General features: G+C 41.1%; 1 protein-coding gene across 1 annotated transcript; it reads left to right on the forward strand.

Annotated features, from left to right (window-relative positions):
* The first annotated feature begins 1767 nt into the window (after positions 1–1767).
* trarg1a (trafficking regulator of GLUT4 (SLC2A4) 1a) lies at positions 1768–17353 on the forward strand. Its single transcript, XM_046388914.1, has 3 exons — positions 1768–2779; positions 14411–14537; positions 15150–17353. The coding sequence occupies exons 1-3, from the start codon at positions 2372–2374 to the stop codon at positions 15158–15160; spliced, it is 546 nt and encodes a 181-aa protein (XP_046244870.1). The 5' UTR covers positions 1768–2371; the 3' UTR covers positions 15161–17353.
* The last annotated feature ends 1455 nt before the right edge of the window (positions 17354–18808 follow it).

Below are 18808 nucleotides of genomic sequence, written 5' to 3' on the forward strand. Positions count from 1 at the left end.
AGAGGGGAGAGACACAGCTTTGAGATGAGGGTCGGAGCGAGCTGAAGGTAAAGGTTGTGGATAATAGAACAGAGAACAGCGCTGAAAAACACAGGTGAAAGCACTTACGTTTGTGCAGTGAGATTAAATATTTCAGCAATAGCACTATGACATCACACTGGGAGATCAGTTTCATTGAGGGAATCCCCACTCATCACTACACTGCTGTGTACCCCCCCATCCCCACTCATCACAGGCACAGATCACAGTGCAGCGCAGTGCAGCCGTCACTCTGGAAAACGAGGCTGACGCTAATGCACCAGTCTAACGATGAGGAAAATCAATAACAGCAGATCAAAGAAAAGAATAAAAAACACGAGGATCTCGATGAGCAGGGAAACAATTCATTAATCGTCACACCTGAGTATCCGCAGTGCTATTTAGAAAACGGACTCAGACAGTTGAGTTAGTTTTACTAAAACACGACGGGACTACAGTAAATTCTGCACCGCACCACAATCTGCAGCTGGCTTTCCTCCATAAACCACTGGTGCTGATGTTGGGAAGAGGAGAAGAAAGGGAGGAGGAGGAGGAGGAGGAGGAGGAGGCTCCGCGCCAGATTGTCCCGCGCCAATAGATTCGTCAAGTTAGCCAGAGAAAGCTAATTTCAGACCGGAAGTACAAAGATCCTTTCCCTATTCGATTCTTTTTAAATGTCGGATTTTAGAGGAAAAGCAATGGAAGTACATGATTTTGTGCCACCTGTCTACTTACTTAGGTTTTTTTTACTTGTAAAATGACTATTTTATTTCAATTTACAGTTTATATACAAGATGCCGAGGGACACGATGACACGTGAACAGAAGTAGCTAAAATCTGAACCAGAAACTCTATAATTACCAGCTAACTTCTACAATCTGATCTTTATACACAGAAGCCATGTAGGCTACACAGGCCGTAATAGTAGCTTACTGAACAGTATCTGACAATATCAGGACAGAAAATATTTTGTCATTTCAGATAGTTTGCCTTGAAAGAGAACACAAAAGTCATATGTCATTAAAAAAATGTATTTAAATTTGAAATTGAATTGAACTACAACACTGGGGTGCTCCACTGAACACATATAGAGAACAAATTATAATAATAACAATAAGAAGAAGAAGAAGAAGAAGAAGAAGAGGATAAAATAGCCCTAACCCTAACCTTAAAATAAAAACTGATTGAAAATAAGTAAGTAAGCCACTTAAAAAAGCAAAAATACAGAACAAGTTGGTTTCTGGTTAAAGGTTATTCCTGACCTGGGGGTCTACTAAGATGGGCTTTAATAATAATAATAATAATAATAATAAGTATATACTTTAATTCAAGATAAAATGTATATGTTGGGGGCAGCCGTGGCCTAGAGTTTGGAGAAGCGGATTGTGATCGGAAGGTCACCGGTTCGATTCCCCCACTGGACGGGCAGGAAAAATTTGGGTGTGGTGGAGTGATTAATGCTGTGTGTGTTTCACTACATGTAATTTGCTGGGTGTTGCATGTGTGTGTTCAACTAAGGATGGGTCAAATGCAGAAGATGAATTCAGTGTGTGTATGTAAAAAATATATATACAGCCAATAAAGATTCTTCTTCTCTTAACATGTCACATACTCTACACTCAAAAGTCCCTTCTTGGCAAACGAAGCTTTTATTTTGTGGTTCGTCGTCGGAAGTGTCCTGCCTTAATCCGGGTAACTTGACGCTGGTCCCAAGTTGAGTACAGTCGCTGTGCCGCTGCGGAGTGGGGAGACAGTGGAGGAGGGGGAGGACGAGGAGAAAGTGGCTCACTTGGGCTCTTCTTTGAGGGAGACGCTTCACGTTCGTCCCTGCTCTCGAGTGAAAGCGACAGAGGGGCGTTTAGGCTACTTATCAATGTACAGACAGACTTAAAGGAAAAGTGGATGACTGTGGGCGACTGATTTGTTTCTCCTCGGATGTATCGCAGAGGAGGGGAGGTTTACTGATCAGAGCCCCACGTCGGGAATGACTCAATCGGCGGATGTGAAAGAAGGTGAAGGAAAGTGATGCGGGAGGAGGAATGACATCTACAGGAATCTTTCACCTCTTCTCTGATTTTATTCTTTTCTTTAAGGGGGTTTGATCTCACACAGCCGACATCACTTTTCAGATAATCTAATTTTTATCCACTCGCGGCGCCTCGGCTGGTGATCACACTCCTGTTATTCAGTCAAAGTGGACCGCAGCTTCAAAGATTGGTTGTAAAAACGTGCAGGTCTGTTATGGGATATCGCTGCGTCTTGGCTTTTCATCAACTTTAAAACAATTGTTAAATTATTATAAATATAATACTTTGTATTTTTTGATCTGATTTGATACGACTGACTCTTGAACATGGCCATCAACATGGACACCGACTTCCTGAGGTCCAACTTGGGTGAGGGTGGAGGATGCGCGCCGCCCGCGGACTTCCAGGAGACCGAGAAACTCCTGACGCTGACCTCCGAGCCTGGAGGGAATGGGATGAAGATGTCCACCTCCTTCACGGTCAACATGGACAGCGACAAGGGCCTGGAGGCCGACCAGAACGGCCACGGTGTCACTGTGAGATCGGGCTCTGCCGGGCAGCTGGCCGCCGCCGCCCCCCTCTCACCATCCAAGGTCAGCCTGAGCCGCTCCTCCACCGGGAACGCCACCGTCCAGGAGAGCCCGAAACCCAAGGATTACCTCATCCTGGTCATCGTGTCCTGCTTCTGCCCCGTGTGGCCCGTCAGCATTGTGGCGCTGGTGTACTCCATCATGGTGAGTGTCACCTCACTGAGCTGTCCCTGCAAAGCACCAAAACTACAAAAACAAAAACAAACAAACAAACGAGAACTACAATAGACTGTTCTGAGTAAATGTCAATGTGATGGACAGACGCTGAGGAAGATGCTGAATAGTCTCATGTCTTAATCGGACACTGATCAGTTGGAGGAGTTTAGAATTTCAAACTTCATAAACTTACCAAATACTTTTGTTGAGCTCTATGTCAAAATTAGAAAAATCGGTTTGATAACAGTAAGAAATGGCCAATTTGTAGGATGAATTTGAGACATGATGCCTCCCAGATCAGCCATATAGTCCTGCAGTCATCTGTTGGGGTTTTATTATCTTCTACACTTAAAGTGCATTTAAGCTGTCACTACATCATTTTGATGTTTAAAGAAAGTGAGAGTGAAATTATAGAGAAAATGGATATTATTACTATTAAAGAGCATTAGTGAGAGGACGGCACCATCGGGTAGTTTGAGAGGGGCATCATTTACCAATCATTTCTAATTAAAAATAGATGTTTTCCTGTGAAATAATAAGAAGAAGAGAAATCAAAAACAAATTATCCATCACAAGCTCACAGAGTCAAAGCTCACAAAGCCAAAGCTGTCTGGCCAGCAGTCCACAATTTAATTTTACATAAGATTCACAGTAATGTTAAACAGATCAAATTTGAGAAGCCAATTTGATCTTGATGAAACAGACATTACAGAACTGCAGCTGTCCACCATTCAAACTCACTTTTTTCTTTTGCTTTGATGCGTTATTAAAAAGTCATTGTTCGATTGTACAATGTAATGAAACCTGCATTCAGACTGGCTCACTATGAACCTCGCTTTCACTATGCAGTCACCGGGTATAGTCCTGGGATAAAGAAGGCCGACTGTCCATCGGGTCAGTCTGGCATCCAGGCAGTATTTCTATCAGCTTTCATGTCTCCATAATAGACTAAATGAATGAAGAAACTCCAGCTTTTGTGGTTGTAGCTGCTACTCACTTCAGCTCTGCCTTCAATAAAATCCTGAGTCGGGCCCCAACCCAGTGATGGCCCATGCGGACAGTCCACATTGTCCGTATTCCTATTGCAGCACAGAGTCTACAGATGTGCGTACGACGAAACTGAAAGCCGACACTCTCTTGTTGCCGCCCTCCGCAGTGGCGAGAGGGCCGCAGTGAAAATGGTGGAGCTGTTACTGAAGGCTGTGGGAGCTTGTAGCTTACTTCAGTCAGCGTGTGCAAAATTTAGACGTGACGAAGGGATTTAGATGTGGTGAGAAGATCAAGAGTCACCCGACTAAAGCAGGGATTTGTGTCACTTTTTTGTTTAACAGTGCTTAATAGATCGGGCAAATATGTTGCTAACTTTGTGATTTAAAAAGCAGCTTTTATGAAAGTGGGCTTTTCCTCACTGATGATGACCCCCGCTTCACTTTGGCACAAATACGGTCATAATTTATGCAGAAAACATATTAATAAAAAGTGTCATTCCAGCCAACTTGAAAGCTCCATATTGGGTCTTGTACTATCAACTACTCTTGGGCAAGTCGATACTGTAAAACATCCTGCCGGGAGAAGCTAATTACAACAGCACTATACTTTACTAGGTTAGTACAACCCATCAGATCGTCACACTCCTCCATCAAAGTAGACTCAGATGTGGAAGAGCACAGCTTTGAAATGCACAAAGTCAGTATGTGAAATAAAAACATGTCAAGGTTGTATGGGATAAGAACTGCAAATGCAAAAGAGTTCAGTATTTATTCCTTTTAATTTGTAATTGTCTTAATCTTCAGTGAGAAGATCTGACACCACCAGTGACAAAACCTCCCCTGCTGAATCATACAAAAACCTTTTGTCCTTACTGCTTACTGATGCTGATGAGGCTCAGCGATTATTTGCGCGTGTGCTTGAACTATAGACTCAACCATTTGGGATTATGCTTCCAGGTCAGAGTTATAATGGACAGCATGCAAGTCTTTGGAAATTTACAATCAGAACTTCAGAAAGTTTTAAACAGGGTTCCCATTGCAAAATCTGTGGAACCTCCCTTCCTCCTCTCACATGGGACCAGTTCTATGTTTGGTATCGTGAGCCAACCTGTCCTTTGCAGCTTTCACCAATATGTTGTCCCAGTTCAGAAATGTTCAGATACTTTGAGCTGGCAAGAATTATGAAATCCATCAATTTGTTTTTGACAGTATTCTGAATTCTATCCTCATGTAAACTATTGGTCAGCCCTGCGATTGACTGGCGACCAGTCCAGGGTGTACCCCGCCTCTCGCCCATAGTCAGCCGGGATAGGCTCCAGCCCCCGGATGGATGGATGGGATGTACTATTGCAGTCAGTGGGAAATGCACATTTTTGTCAAATATGGAGACCCCAGTTTGAAATCTGCCTTTACATACAAGCCTGGTGATTGTCATAGTGTCATGTGTGAAGTCATCACTGGTCCCCTCACTTGGTAAGTAGCTCAGCAAGATCCTGACTTAGCTGTGGTGTTTGAGGTCGTGAGTTTGAGCCCTGGGTAATGCAAAATGAACAGCTTATATCCAATCAGACATAGTGCTGGAGAGCTCCACTGGCTTCACCATTTTGCTGGGTAGCTCAACATGATCATGATGTGGCACTGGTGGTAAAAGGTTGTGACAGAAAGAACATGGTATACCTACCATGTGCTAATTAGAGTTAATTAGAAACATGACTTTAATAAGATTTAATGATAGTTTTGGTGCTGACAGTTCTGCTGAAGGACCCTCCTGTATTTCTCATCTGTCTTACTCCTCTACCTCGTCCCTCAAGAGAGGCAGTGTGAGGAGTCTCCCAAATCTTGCATTTCGTTATTCATTATTTCGTCTTAATTTGCTTTTTAAATGGAGAGCATCAAAAGCCAAAGAAGACAAACCTTGTGGAGGGGGTTGGAAATTGCAAAATATCATTTGTTAGTTTGTATCCATCTGCCACCTGTCCCCAAACTATTGTAACTGAACAGTACAGATAAATACCGTTTTTGACTGACCTTCGCGTGAAGCACCTGGCAGTATTCTACCAGGAGTCTTTCAGTATTAACTCTGTTGCACCAGGCTTTAAACTCCAGCTGACTGACTGCAGCTTAGTTGCTATTAGCACAGCCATTTGTGTTTTTCAGCGCACTTTACTTCTGACACTGTACACCAGCCAACATATCAGATCCACAGAGAAACAAGGCAAAGGCAGTGCAGTAAAGCCATTAGTTCTGTAATATCACTCCTGTGGGCACTACACACCAAAGGGAATATCAGGCAGTATCCACGAGACAGCCTGTACTTCCCCGAGCCATCATCATGAACCCACTGACATTCACAAGTCAGCCGCTTGCTAATGGCACAGGCTGTGTGTGTGTGTGTGTGTGAGAAAGAGAGAGAGAGAGAGAGGGAGAGAGGCTTTGACCGAGGGCAGAAGAAAGAAGAGTGAAGGAAGGAGAAACTGGAGCTGGCCACTAACCCAATAGAAGGCGAGAGAAGTCAATTTAGTTTCTCTGCAGAGGGCATATTGCAGCAGTTAGCCAATGCTGTGGCAGCGATCAACATCCTCTGTCTTTGTGTGGAAAGGAGATACGGGCTTCGCAAAGAAGATCTAAACATGATTCTCTACAAGGGCAGATGGGTGTGAGAGCGGGAGAGAGAGAGATGGCAAATAGCTATAAAGTAGTTCCCATCACTGGATTAGGAAGGTATTGAATCAGATACCACAGTGAAGTCAGATAAGTGCCAGTGAGTCAGAGCAGGAAAACAGAGGTTTACAACACTCGCTGTGAACAAATGAATCAAAAGTAATGTGGTTGATACCACAGGATATGTAGCCCTAGAGTGGGAGCTCGCTACTAAGTGCTAATATCGTCCTCGCCCATGTGAAATGGAGACTTTTGGAAAGTTGAATAGGAAAAGAAGAAATTGCTCAACTGATGTTAAAATGGTTTTAATGAACGGTGGTGAAAGATGACAGGAAATTGTAGACATATAGCTTTTTGTTGTTGTCTGAGTACAGTATGTGAACTTAAACAAAATCTTAAAGCTGCACTTATCCATATTTGACTGTCAAATATGAAAAAGGGCCTCTTCTGTGCACCCACAGAGGATTATCATCCAGCTCTGATGCCAGGTCCCCTTTTGGTTTTTCGGCCAACAGCTCCTCTTTCATCTATCCGTTCTTTTAGCACCAGCAGGCACCCAAAGCCGATTGGAGCAACAAAAAAAAAACCTGCCAAAGTTATCGACTACCCCGAGGAGACAGTGGAGCATTTAGCAGCTGAGGAACCAGATATTTCCCTCAGGAGCTGTTCAGGAGCTCCCCAAACCAGAGCCAAGAGTGACAGTGAATTTTACATTCATCAGCACACAAACACAACTCTAAATGAATGACAGTATTTCTTCACGTCTGCCATGTCTGTCATGTCTGAACAACTCTTTTGGATGCCAATTGGTCAATGTTTGTTTTCACCTTGCTTCACTGTTCCCAAATTGCCCCAAAAAATCAATTTATGCAGCTGTGAGCTCATCCAAAGTGTTTTATTTGCCTACATCTACCTTCAATAGACCTGAACAATTCATACTGCCACATGATTCCTTTTGTTGTGGCGATGAAACACACAAACCTTCAAAGCAAGAGAGCCTACCCTGTTTTGATGAACTACAATTAACTACAATCTGTTGAGGCCTCATTTAGCCCTGTAATAGAGTCAGCATCTTTCTGTACTGGCAGATGGCGCCTTACTAACAAGAACTCCAAAAGTTATATCCATCATCACCCACCACCACCACCGCCACTTTGAGCAGCAGGCCCACCTAAAAGCCAACCTCCAGCTGGCTGCCGCCACAGAGCTCTGACAGATGCTCTGGTGAGAAAGGATTGCGGCTGGCAAACATGGAAGATGTGCAGTCAATTACGGGGATTGGAGTGGCAGGGGTTTTTACTGCCCAGTCCAGCCTATCCCAGTAATAGGACGGCCCAAACAACGGGAGTGTTATTGCACGCTCAGCAGATTTGCTTGTGAAATATGGACTCGCTATGCTGCACTGGATGACTGCGTATGTGTGTGTGCGTAGGTAAATGACTTCTTATTAGCAGTCTAATACTGCAGACATAGTGAGAGTGCACTTCTCACTGCTGCTGCCAATAGCATGAAGCCTCTCAGAGAAGAAACCAAAGGCTGCCCATGTTGTAAGAGTAAACTGATTTATTTAATATTTGCAATGTTACCGACATAGGTGATGATATTATCATTCTACGGTCGCTAAAACAGAATATGTGGAGGGTTAACACTGTCATGTTGTGGATAGAAGTGATGGCATCAGAGGGGAGCTGTCAGATGCATACATACATGCAGGGGCGTCTGATACAGGCATGAGGTGCTTCCAAAGTCGGAAATCTTCAAGATCATACAAGAAGGAGCTTTGATACTGAAACTGAGTGAAAATTTTCTTTTTATTAGTTTTGTAATTACAACAGTACAATCGCAGCAGAAACGGGTAACACTATCTGTTCCTTTTTTGGCAGGACAATTGGTTTCCAAAGTGCATTCTGATGTCCAGTAATAAGACAATGATACGTCAGCAAAAAGAAAGATATTGCTTCACCAAATTTCAGTATTCTTTTATTCTAATATAGTTCAGTACACCTCAGCATAAAGATTTTGTCTATAGATGTTAACTCTAGTAAATGCACATAAGTTGTACATGCCCTCATGACATTTGGTTTTTAGTTGCTCACTAAACCACTTTGGTCCACACTGAAATAGCTAAAATAACTATTGAATCAGTTGCCATGAAATTTGGTTTTTGCACTCATCTCCCTCTCAACTCTTTGTATCTTTGGTGACTTTTCATTTGGAGTAATTGTCAAGTAAAATTTTTAATTTGTACCAACTTAGGTTCATGACTAAATACCTGCAAAACTAATGACATCCACACAAGCCTCAACTGCGGTGTGCTAATTAGCAAATGTTCTGCATGTTGTGCATACAAGCACAATAAAGATAAACTAAGACTGTGAACACAGTGGAAATTATACCTGCTTAATGTCAGCAGCTTGAATTTCCTATGGGATAAACAAAGTATCTATCTATCTATCTGTTAGTTTTGTCAGTGTGAGCAAGATAGCATGCTGCCGTTAGCTTTCATCTCAGTGCACTGCTGTGCCCGAGTGCAGCTTTAGCCTCTTAGTGCAGCTAAGGTTTTACAGCTGATTCCTTCAGAACTCTAAACTTTGTTTCATCATGTCTGTCCAAAATTCACATCACACTGAGGTCGTGAAGAACTATGACTATGGAGCTATGAACTATGTGTATACCCCATTTTGGAAAGGAAAGCCAGCACTTTATACTGTGTAACAGTAACATCCTTTTCTTTTGACAAACACATTGCTAATAGCAGCGTGGTCGGTTAATGTTAATAACTGTGCTCTGCTATGCACTAAATTGTGAAAGCACTCATTGCTGATGTGCTAAATGGAATATGGCCCAGTGATTTTGTGGCGCTAACACTGAGTTAGCTTATTTTAACTGTGTTTCCAGTTCACAAGCCAACCAAGATATAAATACAATTAAAATTTATGAGCTGCAGCAGCTAGAATGCATTTCATAGCTTCAAGAATGAGGGCTTTACCATCACGGGTCTGACAGATTTGATCACCTGACCACATTGAGTGGTTTGCAAATTTAATGGAGATTCAAGTATAACAAGACTAAAGAGTCTAAAAGCCTTGTTAGCGACCCCTAGAGGCCATGAGGCTCCTTACACTCAAGCAGACAAAAGAAGTATAAATCAACCGACTGAGAAGCAGTCCAATAGAACTGCTCTCTTGTTCTTTTACGGCTTAAAAAAAATCCTCAAACTGTGAACGTTTTTTTTTTCTAATTAAAAAGCTTCTAAGCTTTGTAAAACAATGGGAACACACTTTCTAGAGGGTAACATAAAACACAAAGCATGAAAGCAAAACATGAACATTTTATCAGAAATCAATTGGTGTAAATCCAAATAAACAGTTTTTATTTGATCCAGATGCTCAGGGTGACAGACAGAACTACACACCAGCTCATGGTTGTACATTGTTCCTCTCCACCAGGCTGCTGCTGGTCCTCCATTATTAATGACAAGAGAGAAAAGGGGGCACTTACTGACTTACTAGCCTCAGCTGAACACATGAACTACTGAGAGAAAGAGAGAGTGTGTGTGTATGAGTGCATGTGTGTGTATGAGTGTGTGTGTGTGTGTGCACACCGGCCACACAGACTTTGAGGGTAGAATTTCCCATTCACAAAACAAATATGACCAGGCTTATTCCCATTGCAAATCAATATAGACATTCATCTGCTTAGCCCCCACCGACACACACACACACACACACACACACACACTACATCTCTGACAGCCCCTGAGGCTGACATGAAAAAGGCTAGGTGTGTTAAGCAAGAATGCTGATATAGAAGTCTGCCCTTATTTCTTAATTTATTTTCTTTTATATGATGGATGGAAAATATTACCATTTTCTTAAAATTGTTCCATGTTGTCATCAATTTTTTTTCTCTCAGCGGGCTAAACAGGCAGTGTTTTCTGAAAGAGGCTTCCATTGATTTAAGGTGCTGATGCTGCTTTTCTTTGTGGTGTGAGTCGGGATCAATACGGGCTTCGCCGGGGCTGTGTTTGTACCATCGCTTCACATTGCAGACGTGGAAGTGAGAAGCTTAAGTGTGTGTGTGAGTGAGGAAAAAAAAAAAATCTGTTATTTTACTGTCAGGAGCCCAGATTGATATGTGCATTGATTTAGCCTTTGTGGTTTAACTCAGACTGAAAAATCCAACTTGAAAGTTTTAAAATTTCAACTGGGTTCTGATTGCTAGAATTCCCTATCTAATTAAATTAAAATCTTTTTCATAAAATGTTTTCATTGTCTTACAAAAGCATTTTTATTCTTTGAAGCAAAGTGAATTAAAGCCTGCTAAATAAATTATGTTAACCGAATCAAATTAACTGAACTTAGAAAAAAAAATTCTGTATGCTTATTAAATATATCCAAACTATTAACTTTCCCATAAGAACATTTTGAAAAGCTGGCTATATACATAAACAGGACGTTTTGTATGTATTGTTTTCAAAAACATAAAAACTAGATATCAGTGTATTCCTCATTAAAAAGTGGCTCCCTGGTTCAGCGGAGCACCCCAGGGCCACACTGTCCCCCCCGACACCGAGTCCACTGTGGGATCTGACTACACCAGAGACAGCCTGGAGACAGAGAGGCTCATGGGAGTGAGAGGATGAAGTCACGACTGGGAGACTGGGGAGGATGAAGGGAGGGCTCTCCCTCTCGCTCCCTCCGCAGTGTAATCTGATCTTGTACTGAGGCCCAACTCCACAACTTTGTAATAACTTAGCACACGTTGCCAGGGAGCCCCTTGGATCTCAGTGCTGAAATTTAAGGAGCAATGCAAAACTCATAGGGGAAAGGACACCACGCTTCTAAAAATGAAAAATGGAAGTTAATTAAGTCTAGACTGAAGAAAACAAAACACATTTTCATCACAGTGAACTAGTAAATTTGTTTTTCCACTGACATTCGACTCGCCTTCCCTCCATGTAACATCCTTTCTAATTCCATATCGTGAAACATCCTGTTCTGTTTCGTCATTGGTACGACACAATCACAGAGGGTTATCTATCAATAGATCTATTTGATCTGCTGGCTTTGATGATTTAATATACGTAGGTATACAGATATATGTACACACAATACATATTGAACTTTAAGGGTATGGGTAGTAATTATTTTGTTTAATACCACTCTATCTTCACAGAGAAACACCTTACAAAAATATGGCTGTGTGATCTAAGTTAGAGGAGGGGAGTGAGTCCAGCTGTACTGCTCTCAGCCTCTTGTTTAAATAGACACGTCCAGCACCAGGGACAGCTCCTTAAGTTTTCCTCAGCCACGGGAGAAAGGTTTGTCACACGTGACCTCTCTTCAGCCTCTCTCTTGAACACAGAGTATGAGTGGCACTTTTCTAATACTGTTTGAACAGTCTTATCAGGTCGTGGACCCCAAAAGGTCCTTAACACCACCCCACAGAGATGCTGACCCACACTGACACACACCAGCTGTCACTGTGCATAGAGAACCAATCAGCTCTGGATGGGATGCCCTAATGTGCCCCCCATGGACCAAAGCCCTTAGCTGTTTGATTGACTGCGACCCGTAGTCCTCTGCAGTGTCAGACCTGTGGATCAGGGCACTAAGTAACCTCATTTCACTGTTCATAAAGCATTCCTGAAGTGTTTTGATGTCCCAGCAATGGTGCATCATCCTATTACAATAATACAACTCTGACTGGTCATTGGTCGTTGTACAGTGTTTGCGTTAAGGACAGAACAGTTAGGCATTCTTATTATGTTTTATTTTTCCCCCCAGCTTTTGAAAGAATGTCTCATTCAGTGTAGACAATAACAGAGGTCAGAGGAATATTCAAATCAGCTGCTATCTGTCACTGGGATGATTTCATTGTTGGTTCTGGTCTTTTCACAAGATTTAGTGACAGAAATGGAAATACAGATGATCAGCTGCTAAAAAGGTTTGTATTGAAAAGTACATTCTTTCATTTAATTAAGTAGAAATACTTTCTTTATTACTTTAAGTAATATATAATATATAAAAGGAGTAAAGACTTACATATTAAATATTTTAAGATTTAAGATAAAAACTGATCAATAATAACTTTTGAATAGAAAGAAAATTGACATTTCATGAACTGAACCTTTGTTTTATGACATCTTAATGACGCATTTGGGTGGGGGTTGTATGCTCGTTTAAGTGTCGCAAATTAAAAGCAGCCCAAATAAAACGTAAACCAAGGTTGATGAGAAGCCAGCGGCATCGACTGTGTGAGATTTGTTGTTTTGGGACTCACATGTGTGAAAGCACTGCACAAGGACTGAGGATCCATCGGTCACACCTCACACACACATACACATCAATCGTCCTGTCTCCATATCTGCCTCATACATAAAGCAGTATACATACAACATTAAGTTGATCTACGGTCCTTTCACAATGGCGCGCTGACCTACTCCATCCATTTGGCTCTGTGAGTCACATCTTTCCATCAATCCATCCCACCAATCTAAAAATTGACAATTTCACCATGATAGAATAAGTTATTGTTGGTATTTTACCTTTTACAGCAGACAAGGTAGCATGACTGTACTGTGTCTGTGTCACTTCCCCTTTAAAATAACTCTGTACCATGGAGGGAAGGTTCTCTGTGCAGGGAACCCAAACCCAACGCTTCAGTTTAGTTTAATAGTGTTAGTTTGGTTACAAGTTTTCTTTGCTGCTGGTAGCTATACTGATAAATTGAAACTCAGAAATGTGAAATATGATATATATAATCACTTTTAATTTTAAAGCATTCGACACGGGAATCATTATACTTGTGCAGGACTCTTTCAGTGAAATTTGTAATGTTTTATATATTCAGTTTGGTGTGTTTTTTTTTTTCACAATATTTTCCATATCAGTCATATCGTAAAGTTAAGGTGAATGATTTTAAGCAGATATTCATCCTGAGCCATGTGTTCAAATTTGCTCAGCTATGATGTGGTGAAAGAGCAATCATTTTCTATTCCAGAAATTTTCTCTATGCTAAACGGACTTTCACCCAAGCACACCGATGGTGACAGAGCTTCCGTGCACAGACAAGAAAAGCCAGGAGTCAAACCACCGAGTCTGTGAAACTCTGTGGCACTTAAATTAATTTTTATCGTTTCAATCTGGTTTGACATGTCTGCAGGTAATAGCGGCCATCTTCACAAGTCTATATTTGGAGAAAGAAAGTATTAGGATAAAATATGTGAGTCATATGTTTGCTTAACAAATGTGGGCCAAACTTTTCTTAGGAGGGGCGTCAGTTTGGTTAGATCTCTCTCTCTGGATTTCAGATGCTCACACCTTTTTGGTGTTATTGTTGCTAATAGTTTGTAGTCTGTATTTAAAATGGATGTGGGCCTAAATGATCTGCACTGCACTTGTCCTCTTTAGGGATTATTGATATTATTCCCTTGCTCCAGTTTGTTCTTCTTGAAGCATGTGGTTAAAGCACCTGAGGAGCACAGGTGTTTATTCGGGCTTGAATGTTTTGGACAATTTGGTTATGAAACAGACTCAGCTGTGTTGTTCACCAGATGGCTTTGCCCAGTTTGGTTTTCTCTGCAGTCAGTGTCAGGTGACCTCCTGTGGTGGGAAGGTCCAGAGATTTCAAGAACTGATCCGGAGGTACTTGGGTATAAGCTGTCAGGTTGGCGTATATGTTTGTATTTCAGAAATTTTTTGTATTGTAAGGTCATTTATTTCCTCATTTTCGTCTTGTCTCTAGATTAGGCAACCCAATCACATTGAGTGTTGTTCGTCTGCGTTCTCAGTAGTGCGTTTGCTTCCGCTTCTACGCGCTCTGATTGCATTGAGGTGTGGTTTCATTTTCAGTTATTCTGTAATACGTACACTGTTATACTGTGTGTATACTGTGTTACTATGCTCTTAGTGTTACTGTTCAAATGTTCCTCTTAGTAACACTCTGTGCTTCTGTGTGTGTCCAGTCCAGAAACAGTCTCCAGGAGGGGGACATGGACGGGGCCAGGAGGCTGGGTCGACTGGCTCGTCTGCTCAGCATTGTCTCCATCGCCCTGGGCATTGTCATCATCATAGTCTACATCTCAGTTTCAGGTACAGGAACAAAGACAGGAAGCACAGATTTCAAAATACAGTGATGTAAACTTTGAAAAATAAATGCCATTCACATCAGCCTTTTTTAGTAATTGTCATAATGACTCACATATACAGTATCTGGTGAAGCATGCAGTGTGCTGTGCATGAAATAAACTTTGCAATGTACTCATGAATATGCAAAGGGAGAAATATTTGAAAATGATATATGGTGTGTGAGCATGTGTGTGTGTGTGTGTGTGTGTGTGCACGTGTCCACTCACTGACACATACACAGCCATTTAACAACAAGTGTTCAACAACAAAGAATACCTACTGCATTACGATTACAGGGTGATATATGAAACCACCACACAGGCATGAGATGTGTGTTTTTCTATATCCAAACTCAGCACATTTCCAAGCCTCGTGTTTGTGTTTGTGTGTGTGTGTGTGTGTGTGTGCAGATCGATTTAGCACTGCAGCGAGCGTAGTGGGCTGACTAGGCAGCAAGGCCAGCTACGCCACACCTCACAGCCTTCGACACCAGTGAAAAAGAACAAAAAATGAAGCTGTCTTTGTGTCTGACTTTCCCTGACGATGCTACGCTTCTACTCTTCTTTCTTTTTACAGTTACAAGCTAATGACATGGAGGACCTGAGGGAGGGAAAATCAACCGTGAAAGCCAAACCACGGATGCAACAACTATAATTAAATAATTAAATACGATTCCTAACTTTACTCAGTTCGGTGATTCATGACCACCCTCAGAATGCAAACAATAAAAATGTTAGGAAAAAAGAAAAAAATGAGAGTGAGTACGGCAACAATAAACAAGTTTTAAAAGAAAATTCAGAAATGCATGCATTAGAATTCAGTAACATTTGCTTGACAAAAATAATGAAAACCAGATGTAGCATTGTTCAGGTTAAAAGCAGAGGAGAAGGAAAATGCAGATATTTGTGTGGTCACGATGACTCAAATGGTTCTTTTGGGAATAACGGACTTCTTTACATGACAAGGATGAGGACAATAGACGTTTTCTATGTCTGGGATGGGGCTAATTTGAAGAAACGGACTCTGGGTTTGAACCTCAGCTGTGTATAATCCTCATATATTCTTTACTGAACCTCTTGCATTCAAAGCATATACAGCTACGAATATATTTGGAACATGGATACGTGAATATATATAGATGTACATTTTCTAAAACTGTTTGTATGCCAAGTGGTGCTGGGTTTGTTAAGACTGTCATAATGGCAGCTTTGTCAGTGGAAATTCAAGGGTTTGTGAAAAGGGGCAGGGAACACATTTCTAATTTTGTTATTTATTATAATTTTTTGAACTAAAAAAAAAAAAACTGAGACCAACTGCATGCCTGAATGTAGATAACCAAACATCTGCCTTCGTTATGACTGTTATTAGTTGTCACTTTTCTTAGTGGAGAGTGGAGAGGCTAACAGGTTTGCACATGGAAGAGTGATTTGTGTACAATATGTGAGTCCAGCCACTGTGGACTGTGTGAAGACTGTGATCAAACCCTCTAACACCCCCATTTTATGTCTGCAAAATCTCTTTGCCTTGCTCTGGCAGAGACTGAAACTGAAATTGCATTGACTGAAATGTCATTGCAATGCATTCCCTCCTGCAGCATCTTTCAATTCCTTCTTTTCCTTCCACATCCTCTAAGTCTGTACCACAAAAACCTGCTGTCCTTCGGTTTTGTCTCTGCTAATTCATCTTGTACCTTCAAACTCCATTATACACATTACCTTGCACTACCTTTCTGCACCGTAACTCCTCATTTTCATCTTACCATTCTTACATTGTTATACGTGGACTGTTAAATGCCATTGTTTCACCGAATGTTTTTTCCGCCCCTTGTGCTGGTATGAAATGTATTTATATGGGAAAATATATATGCAATATGTATGCATGCAGTGGGCCAAACAGGCTTACACACGTTTATTTTTTGTAATGAACAGGCCTATGAGTTTGAGTTTGACTGAGTAACAGCAAATAGCATTTAAATAATCTTTCTTTAAAATCTGAGCAGGACAGATTGTCTGTATTCATTGCTTTATCAGAGAGTCACTGTATTAAATCTGCTGTGACTACACAGGACTCTTGTATTGACACATTACATGCTTAAACTACAAGCACAGGTAACATCACTGTAAGACCATGTGCATTATATTATCCATAGCTTTTCTTTGCGCATTAACACTATTTCTTTGAGTCTTGTGCAATTTAAATCAGGAATCGTTTGCATAAAGTCCCTTTCAAGTGATAAAAAGTGAGTTCTAGTGGTTGTTTAAGGGCTCATACAAGTGAAACATGAGAACACCAGCTAATTACAACTGATCACGGATGAAATTTATTTAACTATGCAGCTAAAGTGATTCTTCCAAGTCCTAAACTGAACATCAACATAAGGCTGAACAACTGCAATCAGGTCAAGTATTAATACTGTATAGCACAATGTGTTGGGCAGTTTTTATCATCTCCATTGCAACTCGTAGTTGTACATAAAAATCACATTCTTTATCAATACATCTGAAAGCAGCAAAATCCAAAGAGTCCCCATGTTTACTACCAGACTAACAAAATAATGATCTTATATCGTTGCCAAATTGGCAACACGTGTGTAATTTCTGTAGAAAACAAATTTCCCACCTCTTAAACTGGTGTTTTACAGCCAACTGTCTGCCTATAAGCTCTGCTCTGTCAGTTAAACAGTTCAAACCTTCACTTTATCTCTATAAATATACATATATATATATATATATATCACTGTGTTTCTTTTCCAGTATACTGTATGCACCAGTTTTCATCTCTGGTGTACATTTTGCATGTCTGGAATAAATGTTACCATGCATGGTCCAAGTTTTGCTTTTTGATGATACTGTTTACAAGAAGTTTGTGTACTGACAGTCAGAAACATTTGGAAATGAGTTTAGAGAACTCCACATGAAGGCTGGACGGAGATGACACGTTGAGGTAAAGCAGGCATAATGTTTACCACCTTCACCATCTTGGCTTAGCATATTAGCATGCTAACATTTACTGTTTATCCCAAAATAAAAACTGCAGCTGAGGCTGATTGGGAGTGAAAAATGAAGAGTAGTCATCAAAGTTACCTGAGCCAAACACCACAGCAATCCAACGGACAGCTCTCAAGATATTTCATTAAAAAACTAAAGTGTTAACCTTAAGGTGACACCATAAGTAAAGTCAGGGCATCACCACAGTCACTGGGCTTTAGCCTCTGGGAGTCATGAAAGTGTGCACAATATTTAACGTCCATTCACCCAACAGTCGTTAAGATATTTCAGCCAGGACAGAAACAGTGGCCCAACCGACCAGTTCACTTTGGTACCCCCTGCTTCCCTCTGACCGAATGTCTGAAAGTGAGAGTGTTTTTGAACACATAACAGGAACAACAGTGGTGCAAAATGGTAAAGGCCCAGAAAAGCTGTAAAACATCAAAATGATATAACTAAGCCCAATTTGTTTTACTTACCTCATGCACATGCAGGGATTGGACACATTAAGAGCTATACCTGTAACAGAAAAAAAACACAATATTTGTGAATGATGTTTTTATTGGGACTGTTTTTATTATATGTGAACACTGTACATACTGCAGGTCCTGATTCACAAACACCATTTATCATGGCTGCCACAACTACAGGTTATGGATGACCCTGGGAAAAAGAAATTAAGAATTCATTTCAGATTAGGTATGTTTAAAGCCTACCCACACCTACACACTCTGCAGAGTAGCAGCCTGATGCAAACCTTGTAACACCACAATCCCAAAAGATAAAATAGACTTCCATTTTGCAGGGATTTTCTGGGTTTCAGATGTAAATAGTCTGTCCTTGTTTGTTTTGCTTAAAGTCAGAACTATGCCCACCTTGAACGTCACAGCCATGCGATTTCTTCACAGACACAGAAAGCCAGACTTGCGTCTTGTTCCTGTTGCTGTGAACAAACAGACTCTGTGCTTGTCAGAAGTCACTGTAGTCGACCTTGCTAAATGAGGGGCTCTGGTGCTTAGTCTTGCTTGGGTGGCATACAGTTTGCGTGGCTGAAATATTCAGGAGTTGAACACATCAGCACCTCCACACTCTGCTAGACAGTGTGTACACATGTGTGAACCAAATTTAGACTTCAGCACAGGGTTTCCCTCCTGAAGGAAGAGAGATATTCAGGTAAAGATTGAAATGCTTGTCTGGCTGCTGTAGAAGAGAGGAAAAGGCAATTCCTTTTATAAAATGCCAGATTGA

Source organism: Scatophagus argus, chromosome 5 (assembly GCF_020382885.2).
Source record: "Scatophagus argus isolate fScaArg1 chromosome 5, fScaArg1.pri, whole genome shotgun sequence".
Taxonomy (NCBI): domain Eukaryota; kingdom Metazoa; phylum Chordata; class Actinopteri; family Scatophagidae; genus Scatophagus; species Scatophagus argus.

What these genes read in the sequence shown, in the direction of transcription:
- trarg1a (XM_046388914.1), top strand. Translation starts at nt 2,372, where the DNA reads ATGGCCATCAACATGGACACCGACTTCCTGAGGTCCAACTTGGGTGAG. An exon ending in CGCTGGTGTACTCCATCATG is followed by an intron (nt 2,780 to 14,410) that starts GTGAGTGTCACC and finishes GTGTGTGTCCAG; the next exon opens with TCCAGAAACAGTCTCCAGGA.